This window comes from Ambystoma mexicanum, chromosome 2q (genome assembly GCF_040938575.1).
Source record: "Ambystoma mexicanum isolate Mex_15411 chromosome 2q, UKY_AmexF1_1, whole genome shotgun sequence".
Classification (NCBI taxonomy): Eukaryota; Metazoa; Chordata; class Amphibia; order Caudata; family Ambystomatidae; genus Ambystoma; species Ambystoma mexicanum.
Window position 1 is genome coordinate 493,872,626 of NC_090924.1, and position 20,042 is coordinate 493,892,667.

Sequence of the window (20,042 nt, forward strand, 5' to 3'; positions counted from 1 at the left end):
CAGTAGCAGTCTAAACTTATAAAGACTACTATAATAAACAAGATGTTTCAAATCGATTCAGCTACCTCAGTCAAATTGGATATGTGACGATATTGTTGTCCTAGAAGGCAAAGGCCAGAATAGGTAACACAGGTTCTGCAAGTTCTGCTAAAGGGTCAAATAGAATTCTTAGTAGAGTAAGTCTTTCTAGGTTTAGGACATATTTGATAATCTGATTATCCACAAGTTGTGGGTCGGATGTGTCTGCTTTCTCCATTCATCAAAACACTTCCTGACACCTGCCTGATGCAAGCAGGATTGGAGGAAAGCAGAGAGTCTAAGCGTGCCTGCAATGGTAAGGGATAATACCCCTGCCGGGAAACTCAGAATTTTTTTCAAAAACGTGCATAGGTAGGAGCAGTATTTCTTGCTGTGGGAGTTGTGCAAAAAATACACTTTTTGGTATATTAGAAAGTGTATGCTACATGGAAAAGAATGTCTTTTCTTGCTCAATAATTTAGAAGTTCAGTTAAGTTAATTGTTACCTTTATAGCCGCAGATCTTTCCTGTTTATTTACCAACATACTGATCTCCTCTCTTGCCAAAGCAACATCCGGAGGCTCAATTGAACCAGAGTCTTCTAGATCACCAACTCTCCTGCACCCTTGCATGACATCTTCCTTCTGAAATGTTGGTTCAACTCCAGACTTTACTTTCTCCCAGCTATAATTGAAATATGAATAGTACAAATGATTATCCTATAACATAAGTGGGGGTTGTGCACACTCTGTGGCACTCCTTATTTTGAATAGGCATATCAAAGAGGTTCCAAATGATGGTGTCTGCATAGACAATTGTTTTGAGTTTCCTAGTTGTTCAACATACATGTAGCCTATGAAATACTGACAGTGGGGACTGATTAGCAATGTTATCCTAAACTTGGAAATTGGAGATATATAAGATGTTGAAGCATTTAACAATTTTATAAAGCTCTTTCATAGTACTTTAACTAGTTATCAAATCTCTTTCAAAGATTTTTGGAATCAGGTTGGCCACCTTAAGTATCATTAATTTACTGATTAGCATATGATAACACTAAACTTGACAGCATCAACGGCTACAAAAATAACAAGTGTGCATGTTAAGGCAATTATGATGACAAACTGCCTCATAAAATGGCCAATGATATATTTCTGTTTGCATTTTTTCAAAACATGTAATTAAGTAATTTGAAATAACGAATAAGTAATATTTATGAATTTAAATGTTTCATTCATTCATTCATTGTTCACTGAATTATCCTTACATTTTGGAATTAACTGCCTAATAAAATATTTTCAAACCAAAAGTGGCACTACAATTCTTAAGACAATGGCATCAGGGTCCTGAATATATTTTTTTTTCAAAAACCACTAAAAAAAACTATTTAGAAAGAACGCTCTGAGACTGCAGAGAGTGGTCTTTCTAAATCGAACTGCCATGCCTCTCGCAGCACGGGAGTGCAAGCAGGGGCTGATAACAGACTCGGCCAGAAGACGGAAGCCATGGCGTGTTGGTTTGTGTGTATGTTGTTGAGGGAGACTGTTTGTAGCGTGGCAGGGAGGGGAAGGGTATGTGTATAAGGTAAGTATGAGGGTGTTTGTGTGGGGGTCGAGGAGGAGAGTGTTTGTGGCATGGAAGGGAGGGGGCGGTGAGTGAGTATGTGTGTGTATTTCTATTTTTGTGTGTCTCTATGATGGGAGGAGGGTTTGGGTAGTAATGTAGTTGGCAGAGAGTTGGCAGGGGTAAAGGGGACATAGGGGGTTAAGCCCTCTCCCATTTTAAGGTTTGAGGGTGGGGGATCAATTGACAGGGGAGCTTGCGGTGGGTGTCAAACCCCCGAAATATTGATACAATCGGAATATTGAAATATTGGGAAATACCAGATAGAACCGGCATCAAAGGCTACACTGCCAATTTGCAATGTATGGCTCTCACCTTTATACAATGCCCAAACCATGGCTTAGACAGACAAGACATGCTGAGCCATGCAAGAAAACTACAAGGCATGCACATATCAATACCAGTACAGTAATAAAAACTGCAATATCCAGAAAAGGGGATTTGTGGAAATAATAAACAGGCTATGTTGTGTTTGGAGGGATATGTAAAGTGGAATGTTTGCCATGGCCCCTTGGCGCTGTCAGGTGTTTCGATGGAAGTGAAAGTGACAGAGAGTAGTTTTCCTCTGGATTCAGTCCAGCAAGCTAGGTCTAGTGATGCACAGATTTCAATCATCCTGCTATGGTTTGCTGTTGTGAGATTACCCAGGTGATTATGTTCTCCACTCCTTTGCAACATGTGTGTGTGTGATTTGGCACTATGGCACAGTTACATCACAAAGACTGGTCTTGGCAACTATCCGTGACATCAATTGTGAGTGATCAGTGTAGGTGGATTCCCTCAAAACTTTTTTTATATCGAATACATATGGCTTACCGTTGAAACCTTTTTACTTTCCATATACATATGCACACAAAAATACAACAAAAATCACTACTTTCCATTTTTCAATTTCTCCATAAAATACAGTTATAAGAAAAAGAAAATAATGAAAAAATAAGAAAAATAAATGTAACATCACTTATTATAAAAGGTATTAAAGTTCTCTCCAATAGGTCTACTTAATACAATAAAAAATTCAAATAGTGCAGCTATCATAGCAATGAGGTTGTAGTTCACAGTCCAATTCCTCAGTATGAAATTGCTAAAAGAAAATGTGATGTACATCTAAAGTATTTCAGCATTAATAAATAAAATGCTCCATTGTTCCCAGTATATTAGATTTCTTGCATTGCCTACATGATCTAGCAGTATGTTTCAGGCGTCTTCATGGTCCACAACATTCCAATGTAGGAAATAAGTTAAACATAAACCGCATATAAGGTGCCCTGAGTCTAACATCTGCACAATTTTCGAAATCCATGCGTATTGATTCATATTTCCTGAATATGTTTTAAAATGTCTTATATTGGCAATATTTATTCAAGCCATCGTTTTGCATCACCTAATCATATAATTTTACTTTCATTTTCACTTTCCCTGGTTATTTATCAAAAGATATATATATGTTCCGATTTTATCTAGATACTTAATATTTTCGTGTTCATGGATTAAGGCAGGCGATTCACCTCTAGTCATAATGAGATTTAATGTAAAGTGTTTTTGGTCGGGTTGATGATCTTATGTAACATCATTAACTGTTTAAAGCAGACTACAGAATAGAGTGTAACCTAAACTCTATCCTTATTAAGGTCATCATGAGAGTGGCAGGTAGATTAAATATTTGTTTTCATATGTAGCCCTCAAATCTAGTCAGGTAATTCTCCTGTAAGCAGTCAGTGGCCTCAAGAGCATAAGTAATACTCAGAAGCACATTAAGAGAATAAAAGAATGAATAGTGGAAATAAGGAATATGCTCAGAATGTAGTATTTGTTGTTTTCATTTGTGGGTGTAATGAGGTTAGATTGATCTTCAACCTATCCAAGTTAGACAACAACCCTGCTTTGTTATATAAAGGGAATCCTAAGTACATAAGGTGCTGTGCAACCAATAATCTTTTTCCAGCTATGCACCAGTTACATTTGTGCTCTCTAGAATTTGAAAATACCATGAATGCAGTTTTGTCAGCATTCATTTGAAAACCATTATTATTAACATAATGAGCCATTTCCACAAGAGCATGTTGACGACCAATCTGTGTGTGGTCCAATAACACAATATCATCTGCAGAAATCAGTACACTGATATGGACACTAGTTAATTTAGGTGGAAAGGTATGGGCATTGACAATTGTATCTATCAAATTTAATTAATAAATATTAAACATAGCAAGTTCAAGAACACACTTGCTTTAAGCCTGTTCTTGTTGTTGTTTTGTAAGAATAGATCTCACTAGAGTTGAGCCGTATGTGTATTCCGGTCTCTGTTTGCAACAAGAGGATGACTTTTAGCAATCTATGGTGAATACCCCACTCCCAAAGCTTTCCACAGTCTCTGACAATGCACTCAAAGGCTGTGCTTGAATCTACAAATACTGCATACAGAGGTAGCCTTCCTTTTCCATGACTATACTCTCTCAGCAGTTTTAAGATGAGCCCATTTAGTTTAGACCCCACCCCTTTACGGAATCCTGTTTGAAAAACAGATAATTTATTGGTTTTGTTTGTCCCCTCACTTAAGTCATCCAGGACAAATGAGGCAAAGATTTTACTTGTAGTGTCCAAAAGTTCCACAGGCCTATATTTTCATATATTAGTGTGGTCTCACTTTTTATATATCAGCACTAGAGAGCTCTTAATCCAGGAAATAAGGAGATGTCCTTCACTGCATATTTGATCAAATAGGGGGCACAATAACTCAGCCCACAGTGCATGGTTGTCTTTCAGGATCACATTAGATAACCCACCCGATCTCATTGCTCGAGAACTTTTCAATGCAGACATTTTCCCCTCTTGGTTAGATTTAGAGAAACGACCCCGTGATTAAGTAGAGCTGCATAATCCAAGTAGTTAACATTTGCACAGAGTTCAGAATTCTATCCAAATTTCTTTTGATAGTATTCAAGCCAAACAGACTGATTTATAGTGTTTGTCTGCTCAGGTTGATTAGTTCCCAAAATCATCTACTATTATTAATTACCAGCATATTTATCATTTCAGAACCATTTCTTAGTTTCATAGCTGCTTTATGATGCTTGAGTCCATTTTTATATTTTTGCTTTATCCTCTTAATCCTCTTAATCATAAAAGAGGTCTCTTTATTAAGTCTGGGGAAAACTTTCATGGTTCTCCTTATCTGTTTTCTGTATTCCCTCTTAGCACTGGCTACAAGACAGTCATAAATATGTGCCCTTAGAAATGGTATTTTGTAGGCATATTTCCTACACTTCTCATTTTATGGATTAAGACAGTTAATTATACTGCTGTAAGAATATACCCAGGAATCCTCAAACGTCCTTTCGCAGAGAGCCTGTTCTAACAATCTCCTTAAACTTGCTGTAATCTTTTCTTGCGGCAGATAAACCTGACTAAATCTTGAGCCTTGACTGTTGACCATCAGTTCCGCTAAAGAACCACTCTGACTTTTATCTCTATAGTAAAGCTCCAGTGATAACACAAGGTACATTTGGTCACTTCTAGTCATTGCCAGGATCGGTAGCTCTTTTAATATGCTCACCACACTGATTGGTACATCTAAAAATCTATACCTGTTTTTTACCCCGTGCCAGGGGCGTTTGTCAGGAATATCCCCATTCACATTCCCATTCTTTTTTTTGAAAGTTTCTAGTCGTGAAAGTTGCTTTTTTTTTATTATCAAGGAATACCCATTGAGTACAGGGGTAAACAAACAGATTAATTACTCCTTGTAATGTTCTTTCTGATGAATGTTGCTCCCACAGATTCCTCATCTTAGATATATTCTCCTGCTTTGCAGTACTCTTGGAAACCTTTTCACAGCAAAGGGTGTCATGCGACGTCGCTATCAGTACAAATAGAGTGCACCACTCCCCATGACCTCAAATGTCCTTTTTTCCCCATGTACAGTCATCTTAGGGATTAAAAACAAAAGAATGGATGCTTCAGCATCATAGAATCAGACGTGGAAGCTCCTTAACCATGAGGTAGCTGGGAAGAGTCACCTTGTCCTTGGTAAAGACTGTAAAAGGGCTTGCAATTTACTCACACTTTGAGCTGAAGAAATAGTGACCAAGAAGGCCATCTTCCATGACAAGTCTCAGAGGACGCAAATCTAATGGCTCCAATGGAGAAGCCATAAGGAATGTCAACACCATATTCAAGTCCCATGCCAGCACCACAAAGGGGGTTGGAGGGAAGATGTTTGTTATGCCTTTTAAAAATTGGACCACCAAGGCGATCATGAAATATGACCCTTGCTGGGCTATGGGCCTAAAGCTAGAGAGAGGAGCTAAATGGCCCTTGACGGTGGTGACCTGGAGGTCCCGTGTTGCTAAATAAAGCAGAAAAGACAACACCTTAGAGATGTTCCATGAAAAATGATCTCCATCCTCTGCTCTGCACAAGCTGCAGAACTTCTTCCAATGGCAGCGGTACAAAGCCCTTGTTGCTGGCCAAAAGCAACACCTACATAACGTTTTCAGAAAGGTCCCAATCTCTGGACTTTAGCCTTTCAGACGCCAAGTGTGCACCTTAAGGGTGTACATGCTCGGGTGAAGAACCAGCCGACTCCCCAAATAGAGAAGTTATGCCATCATGGGAACACAGTGTGGAGGACAGAGGGCCATATCCAGAAGGTCCGAGTACCACGTCCTCCTGGCCCAGTCTGGGACAATCAGGATCATGGTTGCTCCATACCTCTTCAACCACCTGATCACTTGATTTGATTTGCAAATATTTGTGGGAGAGTGAAAACGTTGTGTTGCAAATGAAGTTGAAATGTTTGCACAGTTGCATGCAGGTGGTTTTTCTGTGCCACATTTATTACAGGTTCACAATGTATGTTACTTATCTTATTTTTTATTCATCTCACAAACTTGTAATGGGACATGCATTTTGTTTTGGTCTCCTTGAATACTTGAACCCAATCGCACTGTGTTTGCTCTGTCACATAGGAGTGTGCCAAGAAAACACATTTATTTTCTGTTATGGTAGTATGTACAATATGGGCCACAAAATGTAATTGGTAGCGTCCCAACTATGAAAAAAGTAATCAAAGCCACAAGAACTTTTAGGATGATCTCTGTTAGGAAAAATTCTTCCTCCCGGATGAGTGGTCCGACAAACTCCTCAGCCTCTGATGTTATAAAGTTCCAGTCCTCAAAGTTCTTGTGAGGTGAAGAAAACTTTTGAAGTTGAAGGCTCATGGCTGGCCATATCTCTAACTTTAGTTCCTTAGGGTAACAGGAGATTTGGTCGCAGTAGATCGCATCAAGGGAGAACTAGTCTAATTTTTGTTTGCTGCATTTTACTGCAACTGTATGTGGGGGTGGGTTAGGGGAATGATAAAGGTAGGGGGCAGTTGGGGAGGCCTGGGGGGACCTCCCTCCGCACACATTTGTGGTAAAATGTACTTAAAGAAAGAATAATTTGACCAATACTCCCTCGAAGAAATGAATTTGAAAAAAAACACACAGAACTGTTTCTTAATCTTTGGAGTTCCCAGAAGGGTGTGCCACCTCCTCCTTCTCTGCGTTTGTGCACTAAAGTTTTCATGAACCCTCTTCTTCCATTGCTTTCCAGGTTCAGGCTTTCTGGGGTCGTGAAACTGTGGGCTACATCCTCCTGAGAATGGCAGTCAGTGGTTGTGGTTGGCAAGGAGAGCTACGGAGGGATTGCTTCTGGCAGCATTACGGAAGTTTAGTCTGTTTCACCTTCCCTTTTTTAAACAGATTGTACTCTCCCTGACAAAGTTTAATTCCTCCTCCCACAGTATGGCCTGTCTAGGGCCAACTCAGCCTTCTGGAATATGCTTAATCTGGCTGGCTATGTCCTGGACTTCCTTGGCTTCTCTCTTTGTCTTTGATCCTCTCTGCTTTTTCTCACCACTGTCCTCTGATGGTACCATGGCTTCTGATTCACTCGAAGATGCTAATGCGCAGCAAAGTCCCATCTGCTTTTTGTTGCCCTGATTTCCTCACTAAAGGTCTCTCATCCTGCCACTTCTACAGGCCAGCATTTGACTCTGTATCCTCCACGTCTTTACTGATAGCCTCTCCTCCAGTTGAATCTCTTGCAGTGATACTGTTACTAGCTTATTTTCCGCCACCGCCACTTTCCTCTACTGCCCTGCTATCATCTTTTTTCTGTCCCGCCTCTAATGGTACAACCTCATTTCTCACCTCTTCAGCTTGCCTCATCCTCTCTACTGAAGATGCTATCACCTTTGGTCTCACCTCTTCATTTGCCTCTACCTTCTCCTGCTCCACTCCACTCTCACCCTTTTGGATTTCTCTGCCTCTTCCTGTTCTACTCTTGATCTCATCACCAAATAATTTGCCTCAGGCCTCTACCTCCCCCTGTTCCACTACTGATGTTATCATCCTTCCAGACTATTCCACTTCCGCCATCTTCTTGTCTTTCACCACCTTCCAGCTTCCAACCTTCAACAAAACCAAGACTCCTGCTCCTACAACCCACCGTGCCAGACTAGCGTGTCTGGCTTATTCAGTTTTCAAACTTTGGGAAAATCTTTCATTGAGGGTCTTCACCTGTGAGCCATAATTGGGTAAGGGAAAAGATTGGGTTTTTGGGAAAGCACATGTGGGTGATGCGGGTTTATGGGGAGGGACCAAAGCTATATCTAATGGAGCCTCTATCTTGTAATTTAGTTGTTCCACTAAGTCCCCCAGTATTTTCCTGAACTTGGCTACTAAATGTGGTGTTTTCAGCAAGGGGAGTTTGATTGTGAACATATGCTGGGTACGGTTTTTATTCTGTGACATTCATTTTTAATAGTGTACAAGTGGGGATAGTCACACTTCTGTTCTGCGGTATTGGCGTTTGTTGCATAGTACCAGGGGAATTGGAACATTGTTACCCCCATCTACTTATGCACCTAAAGAAACTGAAATTACTGTTTCTGTGTCAAAGCGATATTCATCTCAAGTTTGCAGGAGTCAAAGTATGGTGCCTTGAAGTGCCAGCTCATTAAGCAATGGTGACAGTTGACATGCTTCCTTGCTTAACCTTTTGAAAACCGTCCTCTTTAAAGTTAAAGCTGCTTATTTTGATGTTGGGACTTTGCGTCTTACTGTTGAGGGATTCAGGCTCTTTCGTCTGGCAAAGGGACTTATTTTCTTTATTTTACAATATTTCAGGACTGGCATATTGGTGAGGGTGAAGAAATCCAGGACTGCCGTTGACACTGTCCTCCCTGTCGACAATGTCATCACTCGTGTATGTTTCATTGGCAATGCCATCGTTGATGATTGCCTAGTCTTTTCTGATGAGGTTGCTGATGATGATGGCGCTGTTGAAGGCTCTGAAGTCTGCTTTGTCTTCATCGTCGATAGCGTTGACAATGGTTTTGGGTAACTCTTTGTCGTTCTCGACAAGGCTGTTGTCACCAAGACCGTCGCAGTAGCCAACTTCTCCGATGGCGACGTGCCCACAGACACCGTAGGTCGCGCCTTACTTTTTGTCACCTACAACTTTATCAACGGGTCGTTCAGAATTCATCATGGGTAACGAGAGCTCTCTTGTCCGTGATATCTATCCTGGCCCTGCTTGAAAGGGGTACTTTGTTCTCTTTTGTCAACTTTCTGATCTAGTCCTTTTGCACCCTATAGAGAAATGTTCCCTATACATTGTAGCAGCCATGCTACTAGATGACTCTGCCTTCACAGGCCTCCATAACATGTTGAGGCCATATGCAGTAAATACAGTCACCATGTCTGTGCCTCTCATAAATGTTAATAAAGCCAGAAGTAGCATACATTTTGAAAATAGGCTTTTGTAATCTCTATTTGGTCTGGAACACAATGGCAGACAAATATTAAGATGGGATTTATCAGTTATAAGTTGTGCTTTTCTCTGTGAATCATTAAGAAAACTGTGAGGACTCCAATCAGTATGACATGTGGTTGGAAACTGAATATGGGCGCAATGGATGGAGCTGACCACTTAACATCCCACTGGCTGCTGGGAAAATGACCTAGTACAAGGTGGATTGGCTGCAAAATGTACTAATTTGTTTCTTTCATATAAAGCAGGATGTATGTGACAGACGATTCCCAGCCTGATTACAGGAAATATTCAAAGCATGTAAATCTATGAAAGATTCAATGTTGGAGAACCCCAGCACTGGCCGGTGGTGGTGTAATCTTCCTGGCTCCTACCATGTGCTGAACCCATGTTTAAAATGACCATATCATCCTCCCCGAACTGCCCCTGGCAGCAACATCCCCTACCTTGGGGTGGTACCTCCCACCTTCAATTAATGCCCTGACAGTTTCCAGAACGAGTCAGGAGTCTTTGGCACAGATCTAATGAAACAGGTATCATGCCCGGCAGAGGAACACAAGCTGATTTAAATTAATACTTTTTCAAATAGTACAAGTTGCATTGTATGGCCAGTCACCCGGATTTAAAGTAAGCAATTTAGACCGTGTTTCTTCTACCTTTAGTGGTGATTTCAAAGTAATCCCTCACTTCAGGAAAACGCCTACTAACATTTGCTGTTCATTTTTAAAAGACCCAGGAGACTAGAGCATTGCAGGACTCATGAAAAGATTCAAAATGTCAGCCATTCATCGAAGTTGAAGGATAGCAGACACCAAGAGCATCTTGACTTAAATGTCTTGTACATCTTAATATATGAAAATACATTCTTATACTTAATAATGTGTTTCCCAAGAAACTGAAACCTGCTTACCTGTTTTCATTAAGAGATGCTTGCCTCATCCAAATAGGTAATATCTACCGCAATACCCAATCACCCAATAAAACCCACCTTTCTGTCAAACTGTCCCCATCCATACATTTCCATCATCCCCGGACCCATACAACTCCAATCCCAAAGGTTCTAGGAGCTCCTTGGAGTATCAAATAATGAAGATTCATGGCTCACATCCTTTCTCATTAATGGAGCATTGAGGATCAGGTTTCGATATAGGTACTATGGCCTCATTACAGGTTTGTTGGTAGTTCAGCTGTAGATTTACTGAATTCCCACTAAACTCGCTTACTGTTACCGGCACTTGGCCCTGTGTGTTTACCACAGGATTACAAGGTGGTGTTAGGGCAATGATAATCCTCATTTTCTGAGTTCCTAGGCCTCCATGAGAATTTCGGCAGAATTAATGTGAGCCATAGATTCATTTTTTTTTAACTTTATTTGTTCAGTGCAGTAAAAGACATACACATTTGCAAAACTGTCTGCAACATAGTTGTAGCTTATATATCGATCAAAGGAATACATATAGAAACATGTGAGTAACATTCGCTTCTTGCAATCAATACATGCAGATTTCATATGGGCATTATCATGTGGTATTCTATGCAGTTAAATATGTCCGGAATGGCTCCCACATATTTTTCGGTCGTCAGCATGGCATTACTAGAGACACATAGGCCACCTCGCAGTCATTGGCATAGGTCATTTCTCAAATCCACATTCTAATGTCTGGATTTCCATCTCAGAAGAATGCATTTCTTGGCCAAAAGACAGCCAAGGTTAAAGAGTCGTCTAGGTTTTATTGCTATCTTACCTATGTCGCCAAACAGATAGTTGGGTAGTACCAAATGCGGGGGGACACCTGTGCATGAATGCAGCATCTCCGCTACCTCCTGGGAGAATTGGATTATCTTGGGGCATCCCCAGTACATATGATGCACATCAGCGACCTCTGCATTGCATTTAATACAGGCACTAGTTGACAGTGGAGCGAATTTGGCAATCTTCGCAGGAGCATAATGTAGCCTGTTGAGAGCTTTGAATTGCATGAGTCTGTGTCTGGCGTTGAGGGACACCTCCTTTGTCAGGCAGCACCAGCGGGACCACTGCACGTCATCCAACTGGGCTCCCATGTCAGCCTCCCATCTTTCTCTGACTCTCATGGGTTGTGTAAGTGCATCTTGACATTTTTTGTACAATCTGGATACCAAGCCCCTCGGGTGCCCGCCCCCGACACCACCATGCGCAAGACATCGGACTCCTTGGGTTCAGTCTGGAACGATGGCCAGTGCCCACCTATTGCTGCTCTAATTCTGTAATAATGCAGTGTTTTGATGGGGCTGGTGCACAATTTCTCAGAGACATCAGTGAATGTGACAAAAGAACCCCCCAGAAATAGATTGTGTAATGTCATGATGCCGTCTGGGTCCCACATATTCTGCATAGCTTTGTCATATGTTGCGGGGAGGCCCAGAAAGTCCTAAAGGAGGATTGCACCCTCATAGGGTGCTGCAATGTTTAATTTCTTAAAAATTCTGGTCCAGCCATTGACTGTCGTACGGACCGGGTCAAAAGTGCATGTGTCCGAGCGTTGATTACCCAGAACAATTGAGCGTAAGTCTCAGGGGGATGCACTGTATTTCTCCAGGCCTGTGTGTCTTGGTTGACTATATGGTGTGTACCAGTGGCCAGCGAAGTGTGCCTGTGCTACCTCATAATATAACTCGAGGTCCGGTGCTTGGAGCCCTCCCTGATCATATGGTCTGGTCATGTCTTCCCGCTTCATCCATGGTGTATCCTGTCCCCACGTGAAGCCCACCAACAGAGATCTCAATTTGTTAAAGAATGCGCGCCCAGGCCTTAACGGGACGTTGATAAAGTAAAACAGTAGCTTTTAAGGAGGGACAGCCTACCGTGCAGCGAGATTGGAAGTCAAGCCCATAAGTTCAGTCTATCTATCTATCTATCTATCTATCTATCTATCTATCTATCTATCTATCTATCTATCTATCTATCTATCTATCTATCTATCTATCCATCTATCTATTCTGGTTTTTATATAGCGCCCTATTGCCCATAGGCCTCAGAGCACTCACAACAGAGACAGAAACAAAGTAAAGCACAAGACTACCAAGAGAACGAGATAGAGATTCTATTAGACTTCTCCTTCGTCGAACAGATATGTCTTAAGCAGTTTCTTAAAGATGGTAAGAGATGTGCTGTTTTTTATGGGAGATGGCATAGCATTCCAAATCATCGGAGCCCAGTGAGTAAAGTTTGTGCCACCAACTCTTTCCAAGTTTTCCGTAGTTGTTGCATATTATTTTTTCTATTAGATCGTAGAGTTTTTTGAGCCGGGGCCTTAATTAGTCTCTTAGTGAGATAATTACGAGCGATGCCTGTCTGACATTTGAAGGTCATAACTGAGCATTTGAATTTCATTCGCTGTTGAACTGGTAGCCAGTGAAATAGTTTCCTGGCAACTGATGTTTTATCCCACCAGCCCAAGCCCCAGAACGCCCTAACTGCACCATTCTGAATGGTCTGCAATCTCTTGATGTTAGCCTTAGAGATACCCATCAAGAGACTATTTCAGTAATCCAGTTGGGAGTTAATGATAGCTCCTGCAATCAGAGCAAGATTTTGTTGTGATAGATATGGTTGAATTTGCCATATGAGATTGATGTAAAAGGTGCATGTGGATTTAAGATAGGAGACCTGTCTCTTATACGAGAGATGCAAGTCCATAAAAATGCCCAAAGTCTTAACATGCTTAGATACTTCGATGAAGCTATTGTTTATCTTGATTTTTTTGTATTGTTGATCCAAGAACCAAGAGTTCAGTTTTTGCCTCATTGAGGGCCAAGGAGTTGTTTGCCATCCACTTTTGGATAGCATTGAACACTTAATTTATTCTTTCCACGTCCTTTTCATAGGAACCTGGCAATTGAAAGACCAGCAGGGTATCATCAGCATAATTTGTGAATTGGACACCCAAGTTTTTAAGCCTATCGCATAGGAGTTTTGAGAAAATGTTAAAGAGCAGAGGCGACAGGCATGAACCCTGCGGTACACCACAGGTCAGCAGTGTTTTAAGGGAGCTGAAATTGCCCTTTATGACTGCGGCCATTCTTGGACCTAGGAAAGATTTAAACCACTTTATTGCTAGGGGGAACATCTGCCAATGGATTTCAATCTCTCAGCCAAGAGATCATGGTGTATAAGATCAAAAGCTGAGGAAAGGTCAAGTAGCATAAGTAGGGCAGTGTTTCTTTTCTAAACAGTACTAGAAATGTTAGCCTGGAGATCCAGAAGCACAGTCTCTGTTCCATGTTTGGCTCTAAAGCCGGATTGCTCATTAGCCAAGATTTCGTTGGTATCTATGAACTTCTGGTATTGTATGTAGGCAATCCTATCGATAATTGTAAGCAGCAATGGCACGTTTGTTATGGGCCTGAAGTTGCCTGGTATAGAAGGATCCAGGTTTTCCTTTTTTATAAGAGTAATCCATGCTTCCTTAAGATCAGCAGGAACATAGGCTTCTTCAAAAGATTGATTGACAAATTGTGCAACCCATGGTGCCAAGGTGTCTGCGTAATCTTTGAATAGCTTGGCAGGCAAAATGTCCCACTGACAGAAAGAGGACCTCAATTTATGAATCACTTCCAAACCTCTGAAATTGAGACATTTTTAAAAGCGAAAAGATCTAAATGACTATTTGGCAGATCACTTTTAACGATAGTCAACGTTAAGTGAGTTAACTTGTGATCAGAAAATAGTTTTTTTTTGGTTTCAATAAATAGCCTGTTAATGTTTACTAGTTTTTTCAGAGAAACCTTCATCAATCTCTTGGTACCACTTATCGCTCTCTTCAGCTAGGTGTGTAATTGGAGGATTTTTCAGTTCTTTAAGAATTTAAAAGATTTCCTTAGATTGTGATTTTGCTTGCTGAATCCTCGCATTAAAGTGTTCAGCTTTGGATCGAAGAATGGCCAGTTTGTAATCCGTAGCAGCTAGCTTATAAAATGCTAGTGATGCTACAGATTGATGTTTTCTCCAAAGGCGTTCGGCCTAACGCTTATTGCTTCAGGCTTCAAGAATATCCTTGGAGAACCACTTGTTCATGTTGGTGGATTTGTTACTTTTTTTAGGTTTAAGGGGGGGCCAATTCATCAAAGGCTTAATTAGATGCCTTTCTAAAGGCCTGAGTGGAGGAATCCAAGGATGTGTGTTGATGTAGCTGGGGCAGGAGAGGACCAACCTTATCTTTAAAAGCCTCACTGGTTACTGCCTTTCTGTTACGCCAGGTTCCTATAGGTGGAGATTTTGTGGGGCACTGAGTTTATCTATTAGTGATGTGACAGGTAAAATGGATCAGATGATGATCAGAACATGCACAATCTAAAATTGAGGTGATGGTAATTTCCTGTTATTTTGTCAGTATCCAATCCAATATGTTACCAGCATAGTGGGTAGGATTGTTAACTAATTGTTGGAATTTAATGGCCTCAAGTGAAGCTTGAATGTCCTTAGCTTTTTATATCCTGTGAGTTATTGTCCCATAGGTTCATATCCCCTAGGACAACTGCTGAGGTGTCTTTGGAGATATTACCAACACTAGCCAACAAATGGTCATCAAACTTGGGAGTGCGTTTAGGGGGGCGGTACAGCAATAGGAAGCTTATAGACGTCACATGATTAGCTTTAAGTTTGACATAAAGAGCTTCACAATGTTCCAGGTCAAGGGTACTGGACATGTGAATGTTTAAATCTTTTTTAAAAATAATAGCAACTCCCCCTTCTCTCCCCGTAACACCATCTACGTGAAGCATTGTGTGACTTTCTGGAATAGCCAGCGATATCATATGGCTAGTAGTTTGGGTCATCCAAGTCTCAGTGAGAAACAAGCTATCCACTTTCTTCTCAGAGATCACGTCAGCAATTTCTGTTGCATGTTTACCATGGAGCGGGTGTTTAATAAGCAACAATTAAGGTGGTCATGTGGCCGATTAGCAGTATTATTCTTATCTAGACCCTCAACCTTTGTCAAGCAGTCATGTTTCTTGGAGCCCCCCCTCGTGGGTGGGTTTAGTAATTACCCCTTGGCTATTGTGGTTCGTGGTATTACATCCATGATGTTTTGTGCTTTCTATAGTAAAGGGGGAGTCTATCAGAGTGTTAGTCGTAAGCAGCAAAGATGGTTCAGCATTTATTGTTTGCTCGACATTCTTACCCGGGCTCTGAGCATTGAGTAGTGCAATTCGGGCGAACGTATCAATTCGTATACGTTCCATTCTCAACCGCGAGCTCTCCTGTGCAAGTTTTAATAAGTCCAAGACTTCTATAAGTCCCATGTCAAGGAAGAGGGAAACAACGCGACCCGAACCTTCCTGAACCTTTATCTGACTGCATCAGACCGTCCCTGACGCGCCGGCGCTGACATGTCTGTCGTGGAAAAATAAACAGTCAAAGAACTACAAGTCCGCTGGGACTTGTAGATCTATCTTAGAATGGCATGTGGCAGAGTTTTAGTAAAAGTGAGGTCATCAAAGCTCACAACACAATTTGACTGCACGGCCCGAGGGGATTTTTAAAATACAAATATATTCAGGTTAAATTCACAAAAATTAATCTCATCAGCATAAACAGTAAAATAGTATTAAATCAGCTTTTTAAAATTAATGTTAAAACAATGCTGCAATAATACTAGGTGACAAATGGACAGCGCTGCCAGCCGTATACTAAATATACTTTAAGGATGTGCATGTAGCTAACGTTATTTGCTTGCAATAACAGTTAATGTTGTCGTGTGACCACTATGCCCAAATAATTCAACTTGTCCTGTGCCCAGCGGCATCCCTCCAGATTAGGGGAGGGGTGTGGCACCATTTAAGGGGAATAGTTTGGACTTGGCCTTGTTAATGTGGTAGCCTGAGAACATTGCAAATGTGCGGACTTCGTCAAGTATGGGGCCGAGATTTGAAGCAGGCTCCCTAATATATAGCAGTGAGTTGTCTGCATATAATGAGATAATGTGTGTGGGACCCGTCATCCGCAGGCCACGATGCATATGCCTGAGATGCATAATGCAAGTCAGTGTTTCTATGCTAAGGACAAATAATAACGGGGATAGTGGGCAGCACTGCATCGTACCTCGCTACAGCAGAAACAGAGGGGACAGCATGGACCCAGTTCTGACACTGGCTTGCCTGCGTGGCGTACAGAAGCGGAATACATAGGATGAAGAGCTCACCCAGACCCATGCGTCGCAAAACAGAGAACAGAAATTGCCAGGAGACCGAGTCAAAGGCTTTCTCGTCATCCAAGGAGACCGCCAACGCATGAGCCTTCGGGTTGAGCTGAGAAATGACACCAAAGAGCCTACGTAGGTTAAAGGCCGTTGTTCGCCCAGGAATAAATTCAGATTGATCGGGATGCACTAATTTAGTCATATGGGGAAGGAGCCTAGCAGCTAATAATTTGGCGAGAATTTTCGTGTCTGAATTAATCAGGGCCAGCGGCCTGTACAAACTCATGTCTGAAGCCGGTCTGTTGGGCTTCAGGAGGACTGTGATTACTGCCTCCGACATTGATGGGGGTAGCCTGCCAGTATGTAGCGCCTCTTCCCATATATGTAGCAGCTGGAGGGCAACGGTGGAGCTCAATTCCTTGTAGAGTTTGATCCTCAGGCTGTCAGGGCCCGGTGCCTTCCCGCAGGGGAGTGACTTAATGGCTTCAATGATCTCATCTGTAGTAAGTGGGAGATTAAGGTCCAGACAGGCCTCATCCGTGATCACCGGGAGTGCTATCTCGTTTAGATAAGATTCAAGTTGTGTTGTTGTGCAGTTGTCTGAGTTAGTGTATAGAGATTTGTAGAACCTGTAAAATTCAGAGTTCACCTCTTTGTGAGTGTTCAATATGATGCCAGTTGCCCCAAGAATCCCAGTGATATGATGTGCCCCAGCCTCGGTTTTAACCGCGTTTGCCAGCTGGCGTCCTGGTCTGTCAGACTCGCCATATCACCTCGCCCGCGTGGGATAATAAAGCAACTGGGATTCCATTTCAGCTAGCTCCCAAAACTTTATTAAGTTCCCCTTAATACACCCCAGTAGGGCCCGATTGTGAGTGTTACCGTATTCATCTTCAGCCTCCACCCCGCTCAACTCCTGCATGGTGGTTCTGAGTGTCCCAGAGGCAGTGGAAATGATTTCACCCCTGATCCACACTTTGAAGGTCTCCCATATTGTACTGTGGTGTTGCACTGTCCCTTCATTTCTAAGGAAAGATTTGGCCACGCCATTGTGCAGTCCCTCAAGAAAAGCTGGGTCTGCTGAGCACGAACTGGGCATGCGCCAAAGAGACAGCTGAGTGGCAGGGTTTTTGCATGTTCCACTTCAAGCTCAAAAGGGTGGTCAGAGATTGTGCGAGGGAGAATTTTAGATTCTACTACGTTTGCCATAAGTGAAGTCGAGACCAGCCAGAAGTCTATCCTGGAGTGTGCGTCATGGACTGTAAAGTAGTATGTCTATTCTTGTGCCGATGGGTTAGTGCGCCCGCCATGCATCCGTTAGACCCAGGTGCCCTGCCACTGTTATTAGCATCCAGGGTGCAGCGGATAGCTCCCTTTGTGTGGATCTGGATCTATCCATGATGCAGTCGAGAATCAAGTTGAAGTCCCCATCCCACATAATGTGTGTATGCGGTTCCTTCAGCAGAACATCTAAGATCTGGCATAAAAGTGTGGATCGTTGACATTGGGGCCGCCGGTGTTAACAAGGGTTGTGGGCACCCCGGCCAGGGCACCCCAAAGGATAACAAACTTGCCCTGTGGGTAGCCACTCTGCTTGGATTCCTGAAACGGTACAGAACGATGAATTAGTGTGAGTGCACCATGGGACTTAGACGAGTAATTGGTATAGCACCATTGTGGACCCATGCATTAGCAAATTAAACATGAATGGAGCCCTGGGCATGTGTCACTTGCAACATGACCACCTTGGGTGTGTGCCTGTTTATACAGGCAACCACCTTGTGTGCCTTGATAGGGTGGTTGAGGCAGCGGATATTCCAGGACATAAACGTGATATTAGTACCTGACATGTATTCAGTGTAAAAAGTAGCGGCGTGACCGCAGTCGGGGCTTCCCAAGGGCTTCACCGTATTCCATGAATGAGGTGTGATTTGCACTGTTTTCAAACTTAAACTTTATAACTCCAAACCGTGGACCTAAGCACGCAATGCAATCAAACATTTACAACAATTCCCCCACCCCCCACACACATTATCACCCCGAACCTAACGCTGAAACCTCAAAAACACAGTAACATTCTAGAACACTCTTGGGGTGCACTGTGTACAGTTCGCAAGGTTAGGAAGACGGCCGTCCATGTGCCGCCAGCCCCACAACAGGGGTCATATGTGCCCAAACATAGCACAAGGTTAGGATCCGGACACTCAGAGTGGGTCAATCATTTTCAATGTTGAGAATGGTAATGGAAGCATAAATTCAGTGCGCAGATCCCCAAAAATTCTTGTTACAAGTCCATAAAATAAATGAATTTGGCTTCAGATCCCAGTTCATTGGTTACTAAACAGCTGACACGTGTTTTGACCTTTCAGGTCGTTTTCAAGGCGTGATTCCAAGTAAGTAATGAACAGATTATTGTGTGAAGCAATCAGAATGTTTCCCTCCAATGGGTGTTAAACTTTAGGATTATATGGGAGTTCTGTAGCTGGATAGCTTATATAAGTTCAGGGGTCAAATCCCCATGCATTTTTGTCAGCAAACATTCTCAATCTGTCCTAGGCAGTGGAATAAGTATATTAGACTCAGCGCATGCCCTGGCCTCCTTGGGGTCTTCAAATAACTGCCCCCGCCCTGCATGCTGTAGGCGCAGCTTTGCTTGGTATAGTAGAGCATATTCAAGGCATAAAATAAGCGGTGTCGCATAGCAATATGTGTAGCAAAATTAATTATTTAAGTTGCCCTCTTCAATGACAGCATAGCTCACCCTGCACTCCTATCTTCCCCTCGGTGCTCTCTTCCACCTCTTTCCTCTGTTCACTTCAAGTGCTAATGCAGAGAAAGTGCAGCAGTAAACGTCTCCTCCACTCGTGAGTGCCAAAGGCCTGTGTGGGAGTGCTAGGCAGGAATTGTTTTTTCAAATAAATGCAATCCAGAAGTAATAAGGATGATACTTTTATTTATCTGTCAAAAAGATGTATGTGGCAACTATATATTTTTTTAAACGATAGTCATGCATTTCAATTCCTAAAATTTAAGCTGTTACATAATGCATAATTACAGTATGGATACTGTAAAACACTGCATCATCTCCATGATTTACAGTAATGGTTAGGTTAGTGTATCTAAATGTAATAGGGCCTCATTACGAGTTTGGAGGCAGCCATGCCCTTAGTAAGGGCATGGCTGCCTCCAAACTCGGGTTCCACAAATGCAGCGTTCCTGGTCCCTGAACGGGGAAATACCGGGCCATTCCGACTTTGGAGGGCCCGGTATTTCCCCATTCAGGGAACCCGGACCATCCCCATTCCCATTTGAGTCCCCATAGGGCTCAATGGGAATGGGGAGCATGCTAACAACGGGCCCGTTAATGACGGGCCTGTTGTTAGCATGCTGGTCCCCTCG

General features: G+C 42.3%; 1 protein-coding gene across 1 annotated transcript in view; it reads right to left on the reverse strand.

The window, feature by feature from the left end:
• The window catches only part of LOC138569550 (kinesin-like protein KIF19), a 3,041,213-nt gene that overhangs the window by 926,999 nt on the left and 2,094,172 nt on the right, over positions 1 to 20,042 (reverse strand). Inside the window, exon 13 of the mRNA XM_069647615.1 lies at positions 525 to 702. Within this exon, the coding sequence (XP_069503716.1) occupies positions 525 to 702 (178 nt within the window). The remainder of the gene's footprint in view (positions 1 to 524; positions 703 to 20,042) is intronic.